Here is a 22996-nt window from a genome sequence, read left to right on the forward strand (position 1 = left end):
TGTTTACCTTTGTGCTAATGCTTCATGTAAACTAAATAGAGCATGAGAGCTCTGTACTCATCTGGTGTAGTTTAATCTCTTCCTCCATCTCTTTGTTTAAATTCTAGATGCCTTCTCTAAGGACAAGGGTCCATGGATTATAAAGCCTGTTGCATCTTCCAGGGGCAGAGGCATCTACCTGGTCAGCAGTGTAAGTCCATGAATGCTTTTCAGTGTACATGTGCACGAACAATCCCACACTTTCAATCCTATTAAAACAGAATGCTGCAGAACACAATATATCCAAATTCAAGCTTTTGGCTTGAAAACACTGAAAAAATAAAGTGAAAGAGCAACATGAGAGACGAGCCAATCGACTTTTGAATCTGGTCTGTGAATCGCTCACATTTTCTCCTTTCCCCCAATTTGTGCACTCTTACACTCATCCTGAAAATATAAGTTTTTTATATGAAATAAATGAAATCTCTGTAAATAAATGTAAATATCTATATTAGTGATTAGTTTATATTTAACTTTAGGTTACCGTATTTTTCGGACTATATGCTGCTACTTTTTTCCCACGTTTTGAACCCCAGGGCTTAAACAACGAAGCGGCTAATTTATGAATTTTTCCTGGGTTTTTCCCGGTTTCACAAACTTCAAGCCAAAAAACTGAACCCCATAACATTAGATCAATGAAATTTCTGAACGGAAACAAAAAAACGCACCTCACCTGTGTTCTGAGCTGCACGGCATCGGGAGAAAAAAACGTTTTTTTTAACGCACTACGATGCCAAAAGATAAACTCCAGAGAGAAATAGTTGTGAAAGAAAGGAGGAAAACAGTGAACAATGACTTTCTTGGTAGGCTACTGTTTAGATACAAGCCGTTGTAGCGCATTTAATCTGGGTGAAGGGAGAGCTCGCTAACTCCAGTTGCAACAGAAATTATATAAGCACAGACAGGTTTCCAAAACTTGTGCTTTTTTATTTTTCTTGGCAACAGCGTTACGGGTTAGTCAAAGAAACTTAGAAATGAGCATCAGAAAATAATAAGGACATATTCCTCGGTCTTGCACACATGCAGTAATAGTGGAAAAATGCGGCGGCAGGCTATTCTCAAAATGCCGCTCTGCTCTTAAAGGAGCCACAACATATTTCACCCGTTACATCGTGTAACAGACACTGTCTTTCGTTAAAGCCTGTGTAAAGTTCATTAGTTTCAGTGTAGACACCTGCGGTTAATAGACAGGTGCGGCTTATTTATTCTTTGTCAAATTCAGTGGCTTATATATGGGTGCACTTTATAGTCCGGAAATTACGGTATTATGTTTATTATTTATTGAAATTTGGCCAAAAGGTCAAAATGATTCTTTCTGCTTTTGAGTAAAAGAGAAAAAATTATTTTATGTATAGATTTGAATTAGTAATCAACTCTAATGCTTTACAAATGATGTAAATGTTTATTATCAGTAGAAAGTGTTAAGATAAAGTGTCACACTGCACACTGGTGCTCAACTCTGTGCAGCATTATTCTATTATTGAACACTAGCAGATCTGTTATCTTTACACTTTTCTTTTAAATAAAATATTCATCTGTCTTAAGTAAGCCCTTTGTTCTGGTCTGGGTCAATGTGGATCTGGGAAAACACCTTGGCTGTTTTTCAGTAGACATTTTTTTTTGTGATTTGGTCTTCTGATAATTACAACAAATTTCTTTTAAAGTCTGTCATCAAAAAAAAAAAAAATGAATGTGGATGCAGTAGTTCCAGGCACCCAAAAAGGTGTCATAAACATCTGTGTGCCTTTGGAATAAATCACAAACACATCAAGGCATTCTGTTTTGGCTGCACTTCTCATAATTTTCTGCCTTGGCCATAGTACGTAGCACCCATCCTTCCTGAGAAAGTGGAAAGAATGTCAGTGATATTTGGAAAGAGGAATGTTTAATGGAGGTTTTTTTATCGTGTGTGAACTGCTGCCAGATGTGAAGCTGGTAGCAGCACCTCCTAAACCTTAATAAACCCCACCTGAAACAAATTTCAGGCACAGGAATGTCCAGTGTGGATGTTTGTGTAGATATGCAGTTTTATGAGCTTCTGATCAGTGTCATGTTTTTTTCAGTGTGTTTTTTTCCCCACTCCATATTTTGGTCCATTGGTGGTGTAAAATTGTTATTGTAGTTATTTTGCACATAGTGACTTCACTACACTATTTAAGTGTGTGTGTAAATAGTTTTTGCTTTTTCAATAATAACCTGATATTGTTATGAAGTAAATGATACACCACGAATTCCTAAACTTCTGGCTACAGATCTACTGATTTAGGATATAAGAATTGCAGTCACAGACCGAGAGTGGAAGTACAGTGACAAATCATCATGGTCGAAAAATTTAATTCCCTTCTTGTATTGTTTGATTCTTTCAGCCAAGTCAGATCTCATTGGATGAAAACATTCTGGTGTCACGGTATATTAACAACCCATTACTGATCGATTGTGAGTATGCAGATTGAACAAATAGCGTTTTCTAGAAACGCCAAGCTCTGGTTTGTATTTTCTAAAATTCTTTCACATTCTCACAGATTTTAAGTTTGATGTGCGATTATATGTGCTGGTGACGTCCTATGACCCGGTCATTATCTATCTCTATGAAGAAGGGCTGACTAGGTGAGTGCTGTTAGTCATTTCTCTTAGTTGAGATCTTTGATTAATGGATTAAGGCAGCAAAATCATTGGACCTGTTAAAAATTTGACCTGTAAGGTATAGATTACTTTACCAATTATGTTAGTGCACGCTGTCAGGAAACATAGTCTAGATGACGGTAATTTGAATTCTCTTCAAGTGAGCAGTTTATTAGATTGAGCCTAAAGTGCATTTCTCAATAATGTTTAAATTGACGCATGGCTGTAACAGCAGAAATAATCAAAAGTATCTCCAGTTTTATCATTCAGTTACATCATCTCTGTATCATTGAATGATTGTCTTTAATGTTCATATATATGACCACTAGATGGCAGCAGGAACGTTTCTGGTTAAATAAAACAAGTCTTCAGAGCTTTTCAGTGTTTTACTAGCCATTATCGTTGTATCCATGATGCAATATCTACAATTTTTCATGTAATTTTTAAATGACTTTTTCTACAGTTTTCATCTTTATTTAATCCACAAATGCAAGACTAACAAAGCGAGAGGCTGTACAATAGTCATATTTATTTATTAGTTTTACAGCATGTATAAGTTTTACAGTTACTTTTGTATTTCTTTAATTTGGTAGAGCTAACTGCAAAAGAAAGGCTCTAAAAAGAGATTTGAGGGGAATAAATCATTTGGAGCTGGTTTAGGTTTTGGATAGGTGTGGCAGCAGGAGACTGAGGGATAGGACTGACTGGGGCAATGTGTGAAATGGTTGGCCTGTCACTATTAACTTTGGCATAAGCAAGGCCTTCACCGAGTGACTCTTCAGTTTATATTAACCATTATTAACTACTTTTCCTAAATTCTTGCAGAATTTTGTGTCCAACTTTTAGCTTAGACATTCCAGTGGCTTTGCAGGCATTCAAGGGTTCACTATGCCAGGAAATTCCCATTATTCTACATGTGGTGACCACTCAGTAAAACACTGCAATGCTATACACTAACAATACCCAGCTCTATCTAGAGAAAATGATGATGATTATTATTATTGTTATTGTTATTATTATGCAGTTGTCAATCAGTTGCATGTTTGGAGCTGATTACAGGACATCTTGTCTTGATTCTGATGCTGATTGCTTTTTGTCAAGCTTTCTTTCTGTAGTTTTAATCAGAAAAGTATTGATATTAAATACATTCCTCTTTGTGTTATTAAGTAATTCTGTATCAATAATCAAATAAATCAAGATGATCAGAGTATTGCGTTTGATTACTCGTCTTCGAAATGTATTGTTTTTCACTGCAGCTCATTGTGGTCCAACCTCCCTTTGTTTATACGACCTTTCCGTTGTTTGATTTGTAGATTTGCTACTGTGAAGTATGACCATGCTGTGAAGAACATCAAGAACCAGTTCATGCACCTCACCAACTACAGTGTAAACAAGAAGAGCAGTGACTATGTGAGGTAAGGTGGAATCGATTCAATGCCATTTACTCAGGTCTGTTTATTCTGTCCTCTGTTTAATCCACTGTTTTGAAAATCTTACCATGTCCTGTTATGTAGAAATATATAATTGTAACATGACAGATTTTTGTTTATGAATCATCATTGTTGTTTTAGAGGCCCATATGTATCAAATGTCTTCCTTGTACTACAGTCTAATTCTGTTTCTTTGTACATGGCCTCCTAAATTCCTAATGTAAAACTAGTTCTTGGGTCTGAAATTAGACAGCAGAACAACATTTTTGCTGCATGGGCTCTCCTTCCTATCTCCTTTCGGAGTTAGGTAATGTAATGGATTTAGATGAATGAGACTCTAACTGGAACGGATTTGAACCGTCATAAACAGTTAAATCATCACTCAGTGTTGTTCGTTGTTCCCAAATAGAGAAAGAATGGATCCTCAGATGTGAGATAATCCCCCTTGTTTGTTAATCATGTCAACATTGTTACACTGTGCTCATTGCTCAGTTGTGTTTTGGCAAAGTCAGACACTGAAGACCTTGTCTTCCTTTTCAGCTGTGATGACCCTGAAGTAGAGGATTATGGGAACAAATGGAGCATGAGTGCAATGCTGAGGTATTTAAAACAGGAGGGAAAGGATACCACATGTGAGTAAAGGCAAAAGGTTATTGTATCACACTCACCTGTTCTATTACACTGGAAAATACTATTATTTTATTCATGGCTAAAGTAATTGTGAATAAAATATTAAGAAGCAAATGGGGGATTGGGGGGAATTAGCGTTGATAGCATTTGCATTTATAAATGATTTAGTCCCTGAGACTTTGCTAATTGTTGCTATAATTAAGTTCAGTAGCATAAAATGGCAAAAACATCAATCTTGAATTGGACTAACATGCGGTGTTGTCTGTTGTGTGTCAGTGCTGATGGGTCAGATAGAGGACCTGATCATCAAAGCTGTGCTAAGTGCAGAGTTACAGATTGCTACGGCCTGCAAGACGTTTGTCCCTCATCGCAACAACTGCTTTGGTAAGCTCTGTCAGAAAGAAGGTTTATATTGCATTATCTAACAAGGTAAAAGTGTGATTTAAGCCCGTGTTTGTGTCTAATGTCCCATATCTTCTGTATCCTGCATCACTTTAGTTTACTGCCTTTCAGCTAAAACAAAAAGAGTAAGATAATCGAATTTAGCTGCTGTATGTCCTATTCTTATGGTTTGTATCACTTAAAACACATAGACACTACACTGTATTGGCAAATGTATTCTTTTATAAATATAAAAATATTGAAAAGAATTTTTAACGCCACACCGTAACTACAACGCTTGTCGCACAATTGAAAAGAATGCCTGAGCATTCGGTAGCATTACATATTTCCTCCACTTGAACCAGCAGACCCAAGCATGTTCTACCATGATCATTACCCTGTGCACAAAACGAGCTTCACAAAGATATGGTTCACATGGTGTTGAAGTGGAAGGTCGTAACTGTATCCCATAATAAGGGTTTAAATACTAAGCTAAAGCTGAATGTATTTCTCTGCAAATTTAGTAACAGTTTAATAAGTTACAGAATTAGAAGAAATAAAATAAATTTTAAATAATATTAATCTGTACTGAATAACACTGCTGTGCGATAGCATTTTCTTGGACTTTCTTATTCCACGTGACTTAATATTCGAAATTTCATAAAGTGTTTACTAAAATATTCTTCTTTATTGCACTTCTTAAGGATGAACCTTTTGACTTAATTTGTAAATAAATATTACTGGTACTTTTAACCCATAAAATTGGATTGATGATAAAAAAAAGCACATCTGGAATTTGAAACAGTAATAAAATTTGATAGTCACCATGTGTTCGGTGCGCACTGTTTCTGCAGCAAACACCGCCTTTAGTCATCATGAGTTAAAAAAGCATTGCTGAAGAACATACTGATGATCATTGCACTCATTGTAAACTTTGAAATGTATAGTTCACTCACTCTAAAAATAATATTTTACATTCCGATATCGCGATCGCTTCATAGTGAATTACAGCAGAACTGTGTGAATTCTTTTTTGTTTCTTTTTTGGAGCCATTCCCTCTGTTAGTATTGGCATTAATTGCTCTCTCCATCACTCCTTTTTTTGGCCCAATGTCCCTGTTAATCTCCCCCTCTCTCCTCTTGGCATTCACTTCACACTCCTTTTTCTCTGTCAATCCCTCTAAGAGCTGAGAGGAATGATATTGGAATGAGCTTAAACTGCGTTGTCTAAGCCTCCGAGGGTCCCCCCCCACCACCGTTTCTCCCTTCTCTTTTAATTTTCCTTTTCGCTTCCACCTCTCTCTATCCATATATCATCCCTTCAGCATTGTTATAAGTGTGTAGGCGTAATAATTCCCAAGGAACTGTTGGTTTTTAGGTGGCAAATGTTATATGCCAGCTCTAAGCTACACTATCTGAAAATCACCCCCATAAAGATGCTATCTGTCGTCTTCTTTTTCTCGCATTCCCCAGCGAGGTGTCAGTGAGCCCACAGGGTGAGGTTGTGGTATTGCTTAAAGCAGGCTGTGGGGTCAATGCAAGTTTGGGTCAGAACAGTACGTGACAAAAACTGAGCAGCCCATGCAGGTGCAGACGTCACTGGAATGTAATAGATATGGCAGGATACAGGTAGGGTGCTAGTGAAAATCGAAATGCATACAAAAACAATAGGTCCTAATTACTTAGGAGAAAAACACGGATGTTTGGCAATGTCGACCGATTGTGCTAAAATTGGCAGAATATTAGACGGGCATACATTTGCGTACGTTTTGCGCTTGCGGAAAAAGAACATAACTCTCTCATACCAGCAGGTGGCAGTAGTCTGTATTCAGCATCCAAACAGAGAAACTGGTAGAGCCGCCGCGATCATTAGTAACGGATTCGTGTAGCTTTTTTCAATCATGTCTACTGAGTTGCAAAGACAAGAGCAAGAATGAAACAAGCGTCTTCAACCAGCTGTAGTTTAGGCTACAGGTAGGCACGGGCACCAAAACCTGGTAACAAGTGCACTGATTGGAGAGTCTTGTGTTGTTAAATAAATGTTTAATTTAGGCAATTTTCTATATCACGTCCTATTAATTATTAGATTTTATGAGATGAAGGGGGAAAAAATAAAACCTGCCAAAAAATCATATATCGACCATCGGCTGCTCTAATTTCCAAATACCGGCATCTGCCAGAGAAAAACCCATATAGGAAGACCTCTAAAAAATTACCCCGTGTATACCGTATTTTCCGAACTATAAAGCGCACCCATATATAAGCCGCACCCACTGAATTTGACAAAGATTTTTATTTTGAACATAAATACTCCGTACCTGTCTATAAGCCGCAGGTGTCTACATTGAAACTAATGAACTTTACACAGGCTTTTACGAAAGACAGTGTCTGTTACATGGCTTGTATCTAAACAGTAGCCTACCAAGAAAGTCATTGTTCACTGTCTTCCTCCTTTCTTTCACAACTATTTCTCTCTGGAGTTTATCTTTTGGCATCGTCGTGCGTTTAAAAATCACCATTGGTGAAGCTTTTCTCCCGATGCCGTGCAGCTCAGAACACAGGTGCAGTGCGTTTTTTTATGCCCGGGTCTTTTCAGCGTGACGAATGATTCTCATTTCCTGTAGACAGTCGGAGTGAGCGGCAGGTAAACATCAGAGGAACATCATCCATATTTATGATGTGGTGCGGCCCGATTCAGTGGGAGCGCATCTGATTTAATATAAAGAGTTTCATTGGTTCACCTGAACCCGTTCGGCAATTTCATTGGTCTAATGTTATGGGGCTCAGTTTTTTGGCTTGAAGTTTGTGAAACTGGGAAAAACCCAGGTAAAATCCATAAATTAGCCGCTTTGTTGTTTAAGCTGTGGGGTTCAAAGCGTGGGGAAAAAGTAGCGGCTTATAGTCCGGAAAATACGGTACCTCGTATTTACTACATCTCCAGTTCCTCATATTCACATCAAATTTACAAACATGAGGCCTTTTGTTTTTTGTTTTTAAAAATGCACTCGAGACTAGACCTGTTTACAAGAAAGTACTTCATTTATCTATGTTTAGACACTATCTTTCTAAAAAATAGAGCCCCTGCACAGCAATACAGCTCCTGTCAGTGTTCCTGACACTTCTAAAATGTGACACGCGAGTTGAGTGGATGTGCAGATCATGTTGTTCTCAGTGAGAAACTCACCCTAGTGAGTGAATGTTACAAAACTAGTCTAGAAACGTTTTGATACCACCTCGTATTCGCATAGCAGAAAAAAAGTGAGAAAGGTTGAAAGACCTAAATCCAAAAGCTCCGATGCTAGGCTATGCTTTCGGTCTAAAGAAAACATACTGCAGAGTGATGAACTCCAATCTTCCAGATTTTTTCTCGTCAGTTGGTGTTTTTAATGGTAGTGGATGTGGACAGCACTGTTTAACACGTCAATCCAAAACCTCCATATGTATTGAGAGCTGGTGGCTGCAGCCATAACAATGGTACATCATTATTATACTCATCAAGCTATTCAGTGAGAACATTGGGATATAAATATTTAATCAAAGGATAAAAAATGATTAGTCAGAATATCCCCGTCTCTTTCATCATCTCCACTGATCACACTTCTGCACTTCTTCCTCTTGATCCGGGTTTTCTGGGTTTTTTTTCCCCATGAAACTAAACAACATGTGAATGTGTTATCACGAGGACTTTGCGAACCAAACATTGATTAGCTCATTCTTTAAAAGGGTACACAGGTTTACAGAACTTATCTTGCAGAAGGTTCTGATTCTCTGATTCTTCCTAAATGTCCTTTTCTGAATTTGATTGTTTGTAGATAATTGCTAAAACCAACAGTGCTTATTTTCTTTTTACTCAAATATTCCCAGGCAGTGATGGAAAGGACAATAAATAAGATTCAGTTCAGGATCTTCAAGCATTATTTAGTCTATAAAAGAAAAGGCTTCATTGTTTTCCCAGTTTCTGCACCATCTCCCCCAAATTTGGGTTAAGGCCACGAGGGGGGTGTTAAACACATAATTCTGATACTTGCCAAACGATTCCCTCAACCGTTTAGGGACTATAATATACTTTTTATTACATTAAGAGAGGTTTTGAGTGTGTATGTGGGCGGGGGGGGAAGTCCCATCTGAATGAGCCACTGTAACTTAATTCTTTATTGCTCCCTTTACTTCTCTGATGCAGATTGTTTATATGGCGTGTGAAGAAACCCGTGTCTGTGTGTGTTGGCGAAACACTGTGTGAATACAATATATAATTTATTTATTTCGCATATAGAACACAATATATGTGGTTGTCTGGAAATGAATTTATCTGTGTGTGTATTTAGTTTGTAGAAGATGTGAGGAGTATTTTGAAAGGTTTTATCTGTGTCTGTTAATGAGCATCGGGTATTGAGCATATCTCAATCAGTTATTTATTAATTATTATTTTTATAGCTCTAACTTGTAATCACTCCACAAGGAGTTAGACTGCATCATGCTGATAACATGGACATGATTAGCCATTAGTCATTAACTATTAGCCAAAATAGTTTAAGCTTATTTTATTACACATGGCACTAATGCCCAGCTGGACTTGCCCAAACACAACATCCATTACCTGATAAGACCAGATCAGTTATAGCATTTGAAGTAATTCACTTCCTATAAAGTTACTATAAATCAGTAGTGAACAGTAAGGAAGTGAGTGTAATTTGTTACTGTACTTAAGTAGCTTTTATGTGTATCTGTACTATAATGAAGTATTTCAGTTTGGGGAGACTTTTACTTTAACTTTACCACATTTCAAAGCAAGCAGCGAGCTACCAATCAGGTTAGAGCCCGCAATCCAGATTTTGAACTAGTTTTGATTGCCTCTTGGTGGCATCTTCTTATCACGAACAGTGTAGCATCAGTTCAGCAGCAAGCAGAACATTTTAAAATAGGTACATGATGGAAGAAACTCCTGACCCAAACTCGCCACAACATCCGTGGCCTTATTCGCATGATTTTTTGAAGAAGTTGAAAAGACGGTTTTGGGCTCATGATAATTAATTTTATATTAATCAGTGTTTGACTCATTAATATCATTCTATTAATAGATTGGTCTTCTACTAGTAACATTAGAGGTTTTTTTATATGAATTGAGTTGATTGAGGAAGAGACAAAGAGAAGTGACAAAAATGATAATAGGAACATTATCGCCATAATAAATCATAGTACTTTGGATACTTAAGTACATTGAAAGGCAAATACTTTTATACTTTTACTCAAGTGAAAGTTTAAAGGGAGAACATTTACTTTTACTGGAGTAATAGTTTACAGAGTGTATCTTTAATTTAACTTAACTACACAGTTTCTCCACCACTGCTATTGTGGAAAATAAAGTCAGACATTTTATCTAAAAATTGTTATGAATTTAAAGCTTGAAAACTTCTACTAGATGCTATATTTTTAGCCTGGTAAGGAATTGTATTGGGAATAGTTGGTTTTAGGATTTTTTCCCAGGAATTTTACAAATTTTTCCTGATTCAAACGCTGCATTAATTACTGCATTAATTGTTGCATTTTCTTAAACTAGGACTTTCTGTTCTACTATGCTGACAAGGTCCAGGTCCACCTTAAACCATTGTCCCAACAATCACACCATGATACTCCTCTTTTGGTTACTGAGATCACCTTCTCGCTGCACTTCCCTTGTACAGAAGTACTCCGTTTTTCACCAGGCTGCTGATTCAGCTTGTTGTTTTAGCGATACTGGCCGATACCGCTAAGTGTTTGAGGTAGTCAAATGCTGACCACATTCCTGAGGTCTCCACATTGGAGAGCTAAGGACTCAAAGATTAGGCGATTCTCAGAATGCTACACTATGCTGGTATCCTCACCTAAAGTCTTGCCCACAGCAGCCAACCAGGCTTTGTGGTCAGTTGCTTAGATGGATATGTTCATTCAAATGAGCTTCCGAGATCTTCGTCCGGTAAAACATGGGATTGGAATGTAGTTGGTAAGGAGGCAAAATTTATAAACTGTATCCCCCATCTTTGTGGATACTTTAGATTTTGACAGTTTATTTATTTAAACCCATTGAAGTCTGGGTCACAAACAGGTCATCTATGATGGATGGCATATTCATGGCTGGTGCCAAATTCCCTTCTCAAGTTTGTGCCATGGGGATGCAGAGACTCTCAGACTGTTAATTGTTCATTATAAGGTCCTCTAATCTAATGCCAGATTTCAGCTACCTCTACAGTATTGTGGGTTTTCAAATGAGCAATATGAATTATACACACCCTTTTTGCCTAGCATAGCGATTTTTTCACACACTGATCCTACAGGTATCTTATTTTGCTCTGTTGAAATAAGTCGCTAGGTCTGCATCCTGACTGTGGTCAACCAGTTGATGACCACTGACCAGGATCACTTGTATGCAAGGTTTTGTTGGCAGATTTAACTGTCAAGTATAAAATGGTTTGTTTTCAAGGCTAAATGGTTTGTATGCTAAAAGCTTTCCTTCTAAAATGTCTGGATCCGAAGCAATGAGCATGCGTTTCTTATTGCTTTGTTGATACCGAGGCAACTGCCTCCACCCATTGTTAAAATGTTTATAAAAAAAAAAAAAAAGAAACACCCAAAGCTGATTAGAATGCAATTTGTTTTGAAGTGCTGGCGCGATGTCAGAAGTCACAGCAATTGGGACAACCATTTAACTGCTATGTAACACCACTGTTATTGCTCCTGTGGCCTGATTTGTTATGTAGCTATGCCAGGGAGGTTATTTTAGATAGAATTGAGGGCTTCATCTTCTTTGCCTCTCTTCCATTGCCCAGAAGATCATAACAGCGCTCCGCTCTTGATCTTTCCTTGTTGATATTTATTTATTTTCCTTACTGTGCATATTTTGCGGTTACATTAATAAGGCCTCCTGGTATATGGTGAAGAGCCAGAGTGCAAGTCTGCTTGTGCGGGCTTAAGCAGTGGTGAAGACCGGCGTCTGCTCCTAATTGAGGGAAAATGCGTAGCACATGGAGTTTGGTTGGCAGTTTTGGTAAGGGAAAGTGCGTGCAAGTGTGTGTGTAGAGGGTGCTTTTGGTGTGTTTGTGTGCAAGTGTCAGGGCATCCAGGCAGCGTAAAAGGTTATACGCCCATTTATCATCTTCTGTGTATCTTTCCAGACTCTTGGATTGCTCTTCTGCAGAGATGATATATATGAATTTTTTTTTTTTAACTTTGTAGAATTTCATCCTCGTAAAGCTGATTTGTTAGAACACGAGGGAAAAAAGGGCTACTGTATAATCTTTTCCACCTCTAATGTTACTGTCCATGGCAGGGTATTACATACAATCTGCCTTCTCATCGGCTCTCACTACCCATTTCTAAATAGCCGTACTGTTTGCAGATTTAATAGCCAGCGAACCTGATATCTGCCAAGAATCTCCACTTATTTAAAGATGAACTCATTTACATACAGCCTTTTTGTTTTCGTGAAAGAAAAGGGATGTTTGAATAAGGTGTTCCACACAACCAAAGCACTTATGCTAGGAGGCATAAAACTGAAGCTATAAACAAACTTTAACTAAGCATTTGTACATCTTGAACCTTTTGCTTAGGTCACTTTTTTCTTTATAAGACTCACTATTTATAGTAGAATTATTGATTTTTGTGGATTAATAGTGACATACTCCCTGTAAAATGATTAGATCATATCTTCCTATCAGTATATAAGTTAAGGAGGAACCGCAGATGAAGTGCTGAGGGATGCTTTACAGCTGCGTTTGAGTAATCATTCTCTTTGTAGGCCATATCTAATAGTGTGAGAGAAATGCAATGAAATCTGATCACTGATGCAAAGACACACACACACACACACACACACACACACACACACACACACACAAAGAGACACTCTTGCCAGTAGCAGCACCTCCGCTGTGTGAGAACCAGGAGCAGAGAGAGCAAAATAGCTTCATTTGAACTCCCTCTCTGCTAAAAGGTCTTTATTGTGCAGCTTTCACTGCCTGAGAGGCTTAAGATAGGGATAAATATTGCAGAGACTGTGGAATTGCCAGGTGCCTTTTTCACACTTGGAAAATACTTTTCCAGCTTTGCCTTGACGTGGCATTAAAGGGGACAGGGCCAATGTATACTCAAGTTTGTGTAAATATTTAAATATGGTTATTTCAATATGACCACTTCTTTTGCACATGAAGGTGATTCATAAGAAGTGTATTTATATTAACTTTCATTTTTTTTAGATGCTTAATATAGAAAGTACATCTAAGTGACATTGGTTATAATTGCACTTCATAGTTTTAAAAGTACAATTTGCAAGTAAGTGCTACATGACTTAAAGTGATGACAACACAGCAAATTTAAATTTTCATGTGTATACACATACATTTCAATCCACACCTCTAGATTTGTCTCTGTGATAAACTTTATACTTTAATTTGAAAATGCTATGATTAAAAAGTGTAAATTTTCATACAGGTCCCCCTTTTAGTCTTTATCACTCTGCCTAGGCTTGTAGACTTATGGTTAATCGTATGTTTTGTACTTTATACAAGTTTCAATTAGTCTTTAATCTATAGGCATAATGGTTTTTACCTCCAGAGTGCACCTGTCCCTTAAAAATTCCAAAAGATGTAATTTTACATCAGGAAAATAGCTCTAAATCTGTGAAATATTAGTTTTTCTTTTTGTTCGCCAAATATATATATAAATATATATATTTATTTATTTTTTGCATTGTAGCACTTGTTTCTATGGCAGCAAAAAAATTAAAAATTACAGGCTAATAAAAATTCATGGTAAACAGCAACTGTTCCAGTCTGTGACTATTGTGATTGTGTGCTCAAATAAAAGCTTTGAAACACACCAATAAAGTAATATATTCACTTTCATGAATTGCTTTATCCTGGTCAGGGTTTTGGTGGCAACTGAAACTGGTAGTTTGCACATTTAATTCACATACTGTCAAGTTATTTTGGGAAAGCCCACACAAACATATAAAACATGTAAAACTTCACACTGACCTTTAACAAATTAAACTGGAAACCTTGAAGTTCTTTAGCAATTATGGCTGCAACTAACGATTATTTTAATAAACGATTAATCAGAGGATTATTTTTTCAATTTATCAGGTTGTCTAAAAAATAAGACTCGGAAAACAAAAGAAAAAAAATGTTTTGATTAAATGTTTTGCTTTATAACTATATAAAACTCTATTTTATAATAAACCTATAGTATTTATGTATAAAAGTGTACCTAACAAAATCCACATAGTGAGTTTAACTATCTTTAATTGTGACATATTAAAGCTTATAGCTTGTTGAGGAGTGCATGGGGCATTGCTCCTTTAAACAAGTTTACTCAAGCTGGGTTGTTACTTTCTGTAACTCAACATGGTGGAAGCTGTGGACTTTGGATTGGAAGTTTACAGGTTCAAATCCCACCACTACCAAGCTGATACTGCTGGGCTCTTGAGCAAGGCCTTTAACCCTCCCCTCCTTAGTTGTAAGTTGCTCTGTATAAGGGCAACTGTAAATGTTAAAAATTCATGCTATATAAAGCGAATGAAACGGAGAAACGCAGCAGGCTTGATTTAAAAGAAAGGAAAAAATATGCACTGGTGAACAAATGCATAATAAATCACTGAAAACCACAACAGTGGCAAAAAATGTAATCCTTTACTGCTGCTCTTAGATTTAGTTTTTGTTTGCACCGTTTTAATCGAATCCATCACCATGTCGCGAGCGAGCTGATTGTGCAACCCTATGCTTGCGAGTCACGACAGAACAGATCCAGTGCGACTGTTCTGAAGTTGGCAAACAAACAGTTTACACCATAACACTTTATTAAACTACACGATTCTCACATGATGAGAAAGCGTGTTTTTTTTATGTACTCATGCATCACTTACTTCCATACACGCACACACTCTGCTTTGCAGAACTTGCAGGTTTCAGTCTTCTTTGTTGCCTTAGACGACTTTGGACGCACAATTTTTCCTGCTGCCGGTTGACCTGCATTTTCCACCATTTATCTAGTGGCTGTGTTATCTTTTGTCGTCATGCTAACCTGTAACTTGAGCAACCCTACTAATCGATAACGGCATTCTCTGACAACAAATTGAATTAACTATTATTATCGATAATAATAGTTTATTGGTAATATATAAAAATAATATTATATCTATTAGTTTTTGCAGCCCTATTAGCAATGAATTGAAATATAATTCTAGAATCGTATGTATCACAGATATAAAACTGTTATGTTGGCCATCATATGGCTTGCCATTGCTAGTGTATACCCAAGCAGAAAGCATAGATTTTTAAGTTAATGTAGCATCTGCTGCACAGTAAAAGGGCAAACAGATGATGACATGGCTGAGTGAGAACACTGACCCAGATGTTGGCTTTGTAAGTAATATATTTCTAAAGTCATATTTCTCACCAATTCTAAATCAAATGCCATTTGAATAATTTCAGAGTTAACATTAGGAAGCCCTTATGAGATTCTCAAAGCAGATGTCTTTGACTAAGTTCATGAAAAGGCACATTCTAGCATATTTTATATTGCTGTTTTTGCCATGACATTATCTTTGCACATGTTTGCTTTGAAGACTGGCCCAGTTTTGCTTAAAAAAATATATCTAATAACATTTTATTGAGTTTATAAATGTGTCTGTAAATGTTTCTTATCTCTGTCTGCCTTTAATCTCCTTCATTAGGTTGGGGGTATTGAATTTAATCCATGCTTTTCTTAGTAACCGTCTTTGGAATGGAATATTTTTCAGATCATTGGATATTTTATATGCGCTTAATCAGTAGCAGAAATATGCATGCTGTCACAAGGCAGCCCATGATGAGGCCTCTTCAGTGGCTGCCTCTATGTTGGGGTGCTTGAGAAGTTGGCTGCCCTTCCATCCACCAGACTAATTTCATAAGAGTGTGTGTGTGTGTGTGTGTGTGTGTGTGTGTGTGTGTGTGTGTGTTGGTGCACACATGCTTCTGTCTGCAGAATTGTATGGTTTTGATGTTCTCATTGATTCCAACCTCAAGCCATGGCTTTTGGAAGTGAACCTCTCTCCATCACTTGCATGGTGAGTGACATCAGTTTTGACACTATAAACTCATACTTTTGTATCATTAGTTTTTCCAGCTTTTCATGTGCTTGGATTTTGTATAGCATTTCATTTATTTAAGCTTATGGATTCAAATTAGGTAACCTCTGATTTTAACAATTGGGTCTGCTTTTTATTATTGTCTTTTTATGTATTTTGTATTGATGTCATTAGTTTTGTAGCTGATGTAATTCTATGGTTAATAGCCAGTCCTCTTTTTTTTTTCTTTTTTTTTTTTTTTTGGAAACCTTCATATTTTGTGCATATTATCATGCAGATAAAACAACAACAACATGATTTTATTAAACATTTGCTGCATGGACAAAAGTATTGAGGGACCTGACTTAACCAGCCATATGTGGTTCTTCCCCAAACTGTTACCACACAGTTCTATAGTATGTTTTTGGATGCACTAGCAGTACATTTTGCATTCACTTAAACTTCGAGACCCAGACTCTTTTCCAGCATGAGAGTGCCTTTACTGCTGTAAAGATCTGACCTCAACCCAATTGAACACCTTTAGGATGAATTAAAAACACAGACTGCACCCCAGGGCTCCTCACCCTACATCAGTACCTGACTTCGATAGTATGCTTGTGCCTGAATGAGCACAAATCACCATAACCAGACCGTCTTCCCAGAAGACTGAAGGATAATATAACAGCAAGTAGGGAAGCAATAATAATTATATAGTCAGGTCTCTACAAATCTTTGTCCACATAGTGTTTCTAAACTGTATTCAATTATAGGGGTTTAACTTTTGGGGTAAAAATACAGTAAATGCATTTTTCTGTGAAGTTAAATCTTTACAACTAAACAAATCTAGTGAAATATCTTTCCACATGGGGAACGGGGACTAAATGTGGAATGGGATGTTCATGTTAGGGACTGCAGGTGGAAATTAGCATTTTTTTGCTATAACCTGGCACATGACATCTCTTTTTTTTTTAGACTAATGTTTTCTGTGCATTGTCCCTGATTAAGTATAAATAAACTCATTCATTCAAAAAGCCTGTATAAATATTATGATCAGGTGTCCGCAAAATTTGTCCATACATTGTATATTCAATAAAGTCAAATAATACCTGCTATCATTAAAGACAGAAGAATTTCTAACCAACAACCATGATTCAACAGAGATAATGACCTTTATTCTAAAATTGTTTAAACTATTAAGCAATTCATTCTTCTGGGTTTCAAAAAAAAAAAATCATGAACCTATCAGGGCAAATGTCATTTACTTAATTTTGTATTCCTATTGTATTTCATGTCCCATTTTCTCATCAGCTGCACCTTGTTTTTGCTCAGAATATTTGGTTCAAAATATTTCCCAAATATATTTGTACAATCTGTAGAGGCATAAATTTAGATCTTTATTATAAATCTGTTCAACTTTTCCCTCATTTTTTGTTCATTCTCTGTTCCTGTGAGGACTGTCCTACTAAAAACCATTGAGGCTAGATCCACCCATGTATTTCTTGAAATGTTATATATATATATATATATATATATATATATATATATATATATATATATATATATATATACCCCGATTCAAAGACTGCCTTTATATTGGTCTGGCAAATGAAAAGAGAAATTCTTAATGAAGTCTCAAACGAGTCGAGGGTTTCCCCTCCCTGAACACTACACTGAGTGTAAGTGTAGTGTAAACATGCCTATAAACATTTTGTACAGTGATTCTTAAAATAGCCCAAGTTACAGTTTCCTGTTTCCTGCATTTTCTGTTTTAGGGTCGATAAATCTTTGGCCAACTTGTTTAAAGCCTCATTTGACTTGTGGAAAAACTGTTGTTCTTTTTTGCAGAAAAGGATTTACCTGGATGTTGTGTAATAATTATATAGTAACTTATTTTATTTATATATATATATATATATATATATATATATATATATATATATATATATATATATATATATATATATATATAAATATGGCATGCTTACACACACACACACACACACATACATAACTTATTTTATTTATATATATATATATATATATATATATATATATATATATATATATATATATATATATATATATATATATATATGTATATATGTGTGTGTGTGTGTGTATGCATGCATATTATATAATACTTGATACTTGAACCTGAACTTAATACAGCTAGTGCTTTTGCTTGTTTTTATATTTTATGTACGTAATTAGTTAGTTTATTGTATTAAATAAAGGTTATCAGTTTAGCTTTAATAACGTGAATTTGACTGCAAAAGGAAATGAAAGATCTTGTGCAGTACAGTGCCTGCTGTAAGGTATATGTTACTTGTAGGTAACAGCAAGACTTAGAGTGACATTGAGTGTATGTATTATTAACTACATGGATTGCAAAACCAGATCATTTCTAGCCATTGTTTTAATGAAACAATCAGCATTTCTGTTCCTCATAGGCTCCAGAGTGCTTCGTATGAACCTTTTACGTACCTTACATACTGTATTATAATAATAATAATAATATATTTGACAAAATGTATTCATTTCCATTCCTGTGCATTTTTTTATACATTTCTTTTTTCTAGTGATACTCCTCTTGACCTGAAAATAAAGGCGAGCATGATCTCAGACATGTTTTCTCTTGTAGGTGAGTTGCTTTTTTGTCCCTCCCCTCATACTCACTCTTCTGTATCACTTTACTATTCATCCATTATGTTTATGTACCACCATGGTTGGAGAATGCCGTCACATTTGCTAAGGCAAATTAGAAGTTTCAGCAGCCTCAATGGCCCTTATTCATCAGAGTAGCGGAGAAACAAGCGCAGATTTGAGTGCGTGGAATCGTACGTCATTAAAATGAGCGGATAATTTGAGCTCGATTGATGACTCCATTTCAGTTGCGAGAACATTGACCTCTATCCATTTGTCTCATGTTTACATGTCACGTGCATACGGTACATCCTAATTTCCTATCTAATTTGCGTGTAGAAAACACCCTGATTTATGTAAACAGATAGAAATCTTTCAACAGGCTACAGTTACACAAGATCTACAAAATCCAAATGATGCCAAAAATACATAGCTGAGTTGGACATGCTCTTGTTTGCTGAAAATGAATACATCGTATTATTGATATCCTCAACCGGTGTGAAAGCTGTGCACTAAACGAGAACTTAAAATGATTTTAATTTAATGGTTAACAGTTTGTATGGTAAAAATGATGATCCAAAATGTAGGTGTGTCTTGTCCTCTAATCCTTTGTTTTATTGATATTAATGACTAATTATAGAAGAGAATGTAGACAACTACTTATGCTGCTATTCAAAATCAGGTAGAATATTTTCCAATCTCATCTGTGTGTATTCAAATTATTTATAGTGCAAACATGCCATTGTGTTCTGTGTGTTTTAATGTTGATATGAAAGAAAACATTTGTTTTTGTGATGAGTGCTTCTCAATGCTTTTGGATATAAATGTGCTATATTGTGCTTTTGGATATAAAAGTGCTTTATTGTTAATGAAAATTGATGAAATTATCCACTTTTACGTTTAATTGACATTCAAGGATTCATGTTCGCTCAAAATCCCATGACTTATATTTTAATATAAGATTCCTGCAAGCACTATTGTGATTTCAAAGTTGTTGTTTTTTTTCATTTTTTTATTGTGAGAAAGTATATATATATATATATATATATATATATATATATATATATATATATATATATATAGTTCTAAATTGATATGGATTTTGCTTTAATCAGCTCCAGATAATTTTTGAGCTAGTTAAAAGCAGATTAATGATATTGATATGCAAAAAAACCCATTTTTTATAGATTAGAATACAAATTTGATACAATATTTAATTTCATTGATATTTTATATTAAAACATCTGATTCGTCTTGAATGAATTTGACATGAATTTGTTAAATAGGGGCCTTTCTTCTCGATTCTCTTATCTACAAACTAATGAAGGTGTGCCAGCTGGCTGGAATAAATCTTTACATGTACTTCTTTACTGCTTCCCTGCTTCAGACTAATCCTTCAGGCTATGTTTGTGTGTTTCTTTTTCCGATTGTTTACGCAGTTTTTGCGAGTCACGTAATCCATATTGCTATATGGCAAAAATCCTTTAGCTGAGAATTGTGTTGCCTGTTGGTTTCATTTACGATGCACGCAAGCATTCTTGTGGTCTTATAAATGCTTATCTGTCTTATCTTTATATTCAGGCCACTGTAGTTTGCCTCAGTGGTAAACATAATGGGTACATTTATAGTTTCTAACAGATTTTGATTATGTAATCAAGTCAAGTCAAGTTTATTTGTATAGCATTTTTCACAACAGACATTGTCTCAAAGCAGCTTTACAGAATTTAACAGTTAAGGTGAATGGTGTATTTATCCTGATGAGCAGCCGTGGTGACTGTGGCAAGGAAAAACTCCCTTAGGTGATATGAGGTAGAAACCTTGAGAGGAACCAGACTCAAAAGGGGAACCCATCCTCATTTGGGTGATATCAAGAGTGTGATCATTATCTATAATCTATAATCTAATAAAAGGTCTAGGCTTGTCTTTGTGGCCAGGCTCCTTGATTCCACAGGAGTGATGCATAGTAATGGCTGTTTCATGGTTCCAGATTATTGCCTTCAGGACCCATTAGGGGAGATGGGATGTGTATACATTTTTAGTCTTTGTTGCACTCAGCTGTTTTTTTAAATAATGTAGCTGCATCTACTAGTTAGCATTTAAATAAGAAGGTGAAGGAAAACAGTGAACGTGTGTCAAAAATTGGAACTTTTTTTTTTTATTTCATTGGTCCTTTGTGAAATCAAACTTGTAGATCAAACTGCTGAAGAAGATAATTCTGTTATTGCCTGGTCTGTGCCCTCTCAATCTTTTTCTAAAAACAAATCCTAAGGGTCAACACTACATGAGATACACAGGACCAGTGGTTTTGTCATGCTAATTTTCTGCATCAGCAATTGCTGAATTCTAACTTCCAGTTTCACTGCAGCAATATTTGATCAAGTATGCCAAAGCTTAAGAGTTTTTATTTTAAATGATTTAATAAAGATAACAAATTTATTTTTTTTGGCCTTTAGGGTTTGTATGCCAGGACCCTCTACTAAAACAGATGCGGTCAGATAAGGCTGGATCTGAACCAGCTGTGAAGAACCACAAAAGTCAGGTAGGTGTGGAGATTTGCAAACTAGCCAAAACAAAGATGACTGCTTGCAATTATTGTTGGAAAAACTGTGCAAAGCTACATGTTGCTGTTAAATGTGGAAAATGACTTTAGTCTGAAGTGAGCTTTTCTCGTGAATTCGCACTATGCTACATGGTACATTAAGCAGCTAATATTTATTTAACTGCATGCTTCCTTTACTTCCTTTTTCCTTTCTCATTTTAAAGGTGGTGAAAATTATGCAAAGTTCTGGTCATTACGCTCAATGAATCCACTGTGAAAGAATGTAGTAATTTGTGCTGAACAATTTATTCTTTCTAATCCTGTGATTAATTACTTTTTGTGATAAAATGACATGCACAGTTACCAATTTAGTTTCGTCCAATTCGGACATTTTTCTGCTCATATTGTATAATCAAGCAAACAGTGCGGATATTATTCATTTATATAATTGAAAAGAATATTTGCGAATGCAACGTAAGCTATAGAGTTCAGTGTCGCATCAGTCAGTGATAATGGTGTATTATTTGGATTTCTACTGTTCTTTTTACACTTCTGATTCATGTCTTGGAAGATGTAGTCTATAACTATTGTGGTAGGCAAATGAGAGTAGCAGCTGCCGTTAAACCTTTGATGACCACAGTTGTGTATTAATGTATAATGTGGCTTTTTCCTCCATCTTTATTTCCCCTTAGCATCATTTCGTCGCACAGGCTGCATCTGCCAAATCCAAAACGGTAGGTCTGCCTTCTTATTATAAAATAAAGATTTTTTTTGTTTGTTTTTCTTATTCTTTTTTCTTTAAATGCTTTATCATCATGGGCTTTCATTAGTAATTTAGTTGTTTAGTTTTAATTAGTGGAAAGAAAAAAAAAAAATAGAAAGCATTTCTTTATTATATATTATTTTGTGGCACTAATATATATATATATATATATATATATATATATATATATATATATATATATATATATATATATATAGTGCTTTTTATTTTTTATTTATTTATTTTTTTCTTATAAAGAGGAAAAAGAATTTACTCAGGTATTACTCAGACGAATAAGCATATATATATATATATATATATATATATATATATATATATATATATATATATATATATACACACACACACGCATATCGGGGGTGAAATGGTAGCTGTACGTACCTCGGTAAGTCACGGTTCGGTTAAATTTCTTTACAGTTAGAAGGAAACAGTTTACATTAAAAAAAATATATCAAATAAAATGCCTGCTTGGTTAAATAATATATGAAATAATGTTACAGTCGAAACCACTTATCTCCACCTCGGTTAACTCGCCAACCCTATTAAGTCGACGTTTTTGAAGTGGAACCACCAAATTCTCGCTTTGCCTTAGCATTTTTTAATCGGTTATGTCGATTTTTTTTTTATGTCGACGAACCCTAATATTTCGAGCACAAGGGGGGGCAAATTTGCCACTTAACGTCAGTTATGTCAGGAATCCCCCTGCCACACCCCCTTCGGCGGCGGCATTCCCCGAAGCACCCTGCTTCTTCTCCCGTGCGCTCCTCGCAGTCATGCTGATCACACACACCTGACTCTCATTCACTCACTCATCCCATCTCCTATTTAAGCCCCTCACCTCCACACACTCGC

The 22996-nt window shown here is 35.8% G+C and overlaps 1 protein-coding gene across 1 annotated transcript in view; it reads left to right on the forward strand.

The window, feature by feature from the left end:
* ttll5 (tubulin tyrosine ligase-like family, member 5) overlaps positions 1-22996 on the forward strand; it is an 83150-nt gene that overhangs the window by 5904 nt on the left and 54250 nt on the right. Inside the window, exons 7-16 of the mRNA XM_046854924.1 lie at positions 108-190; positions 2406-2475; positions 2562-2646; positions 3975-4076; positions 4632-4723; positions 4998-5105; positions 16097-16178; positions 18758-18819; positions 21275-21360; positions 22053-22094. Coding sequence (XP_046710880.1) covers positions 108-190; positions 2406-2475; positions 2562-2646; positions 3975-4076; positions 4632-4723; positions 4998-5105; positions 16097-16178; positions 18758-18819; positions 21275-21360; positions 22053-22094 — 812 coding nt within the window. The remainder of the gene's footprint in view (positions 1-107; positions 191-2405; positions 2476-2561; positions 2647-3974; positions 4077-4631; positions 4724-4997; positions 5106-16096; positions 16179-18757; positions 18820-21274; positions 21361-22052; positions 22095-22996) is intronic.

This window comes from Silurus meridionalis, chromosome 8, assembly GCF_014805685.1.
Source record: "Silurus meridionalis isolate SWU-2019-XX chromosome 8, ASM1480568v1, whole genome shotgun sequence".
Classification (NCBI taxonomy): Eukaryota; Metazoa; Chordata; class Actinopteri; order Siluriformes; family Siluridae; genus Silurus; species Silurus meridionalis.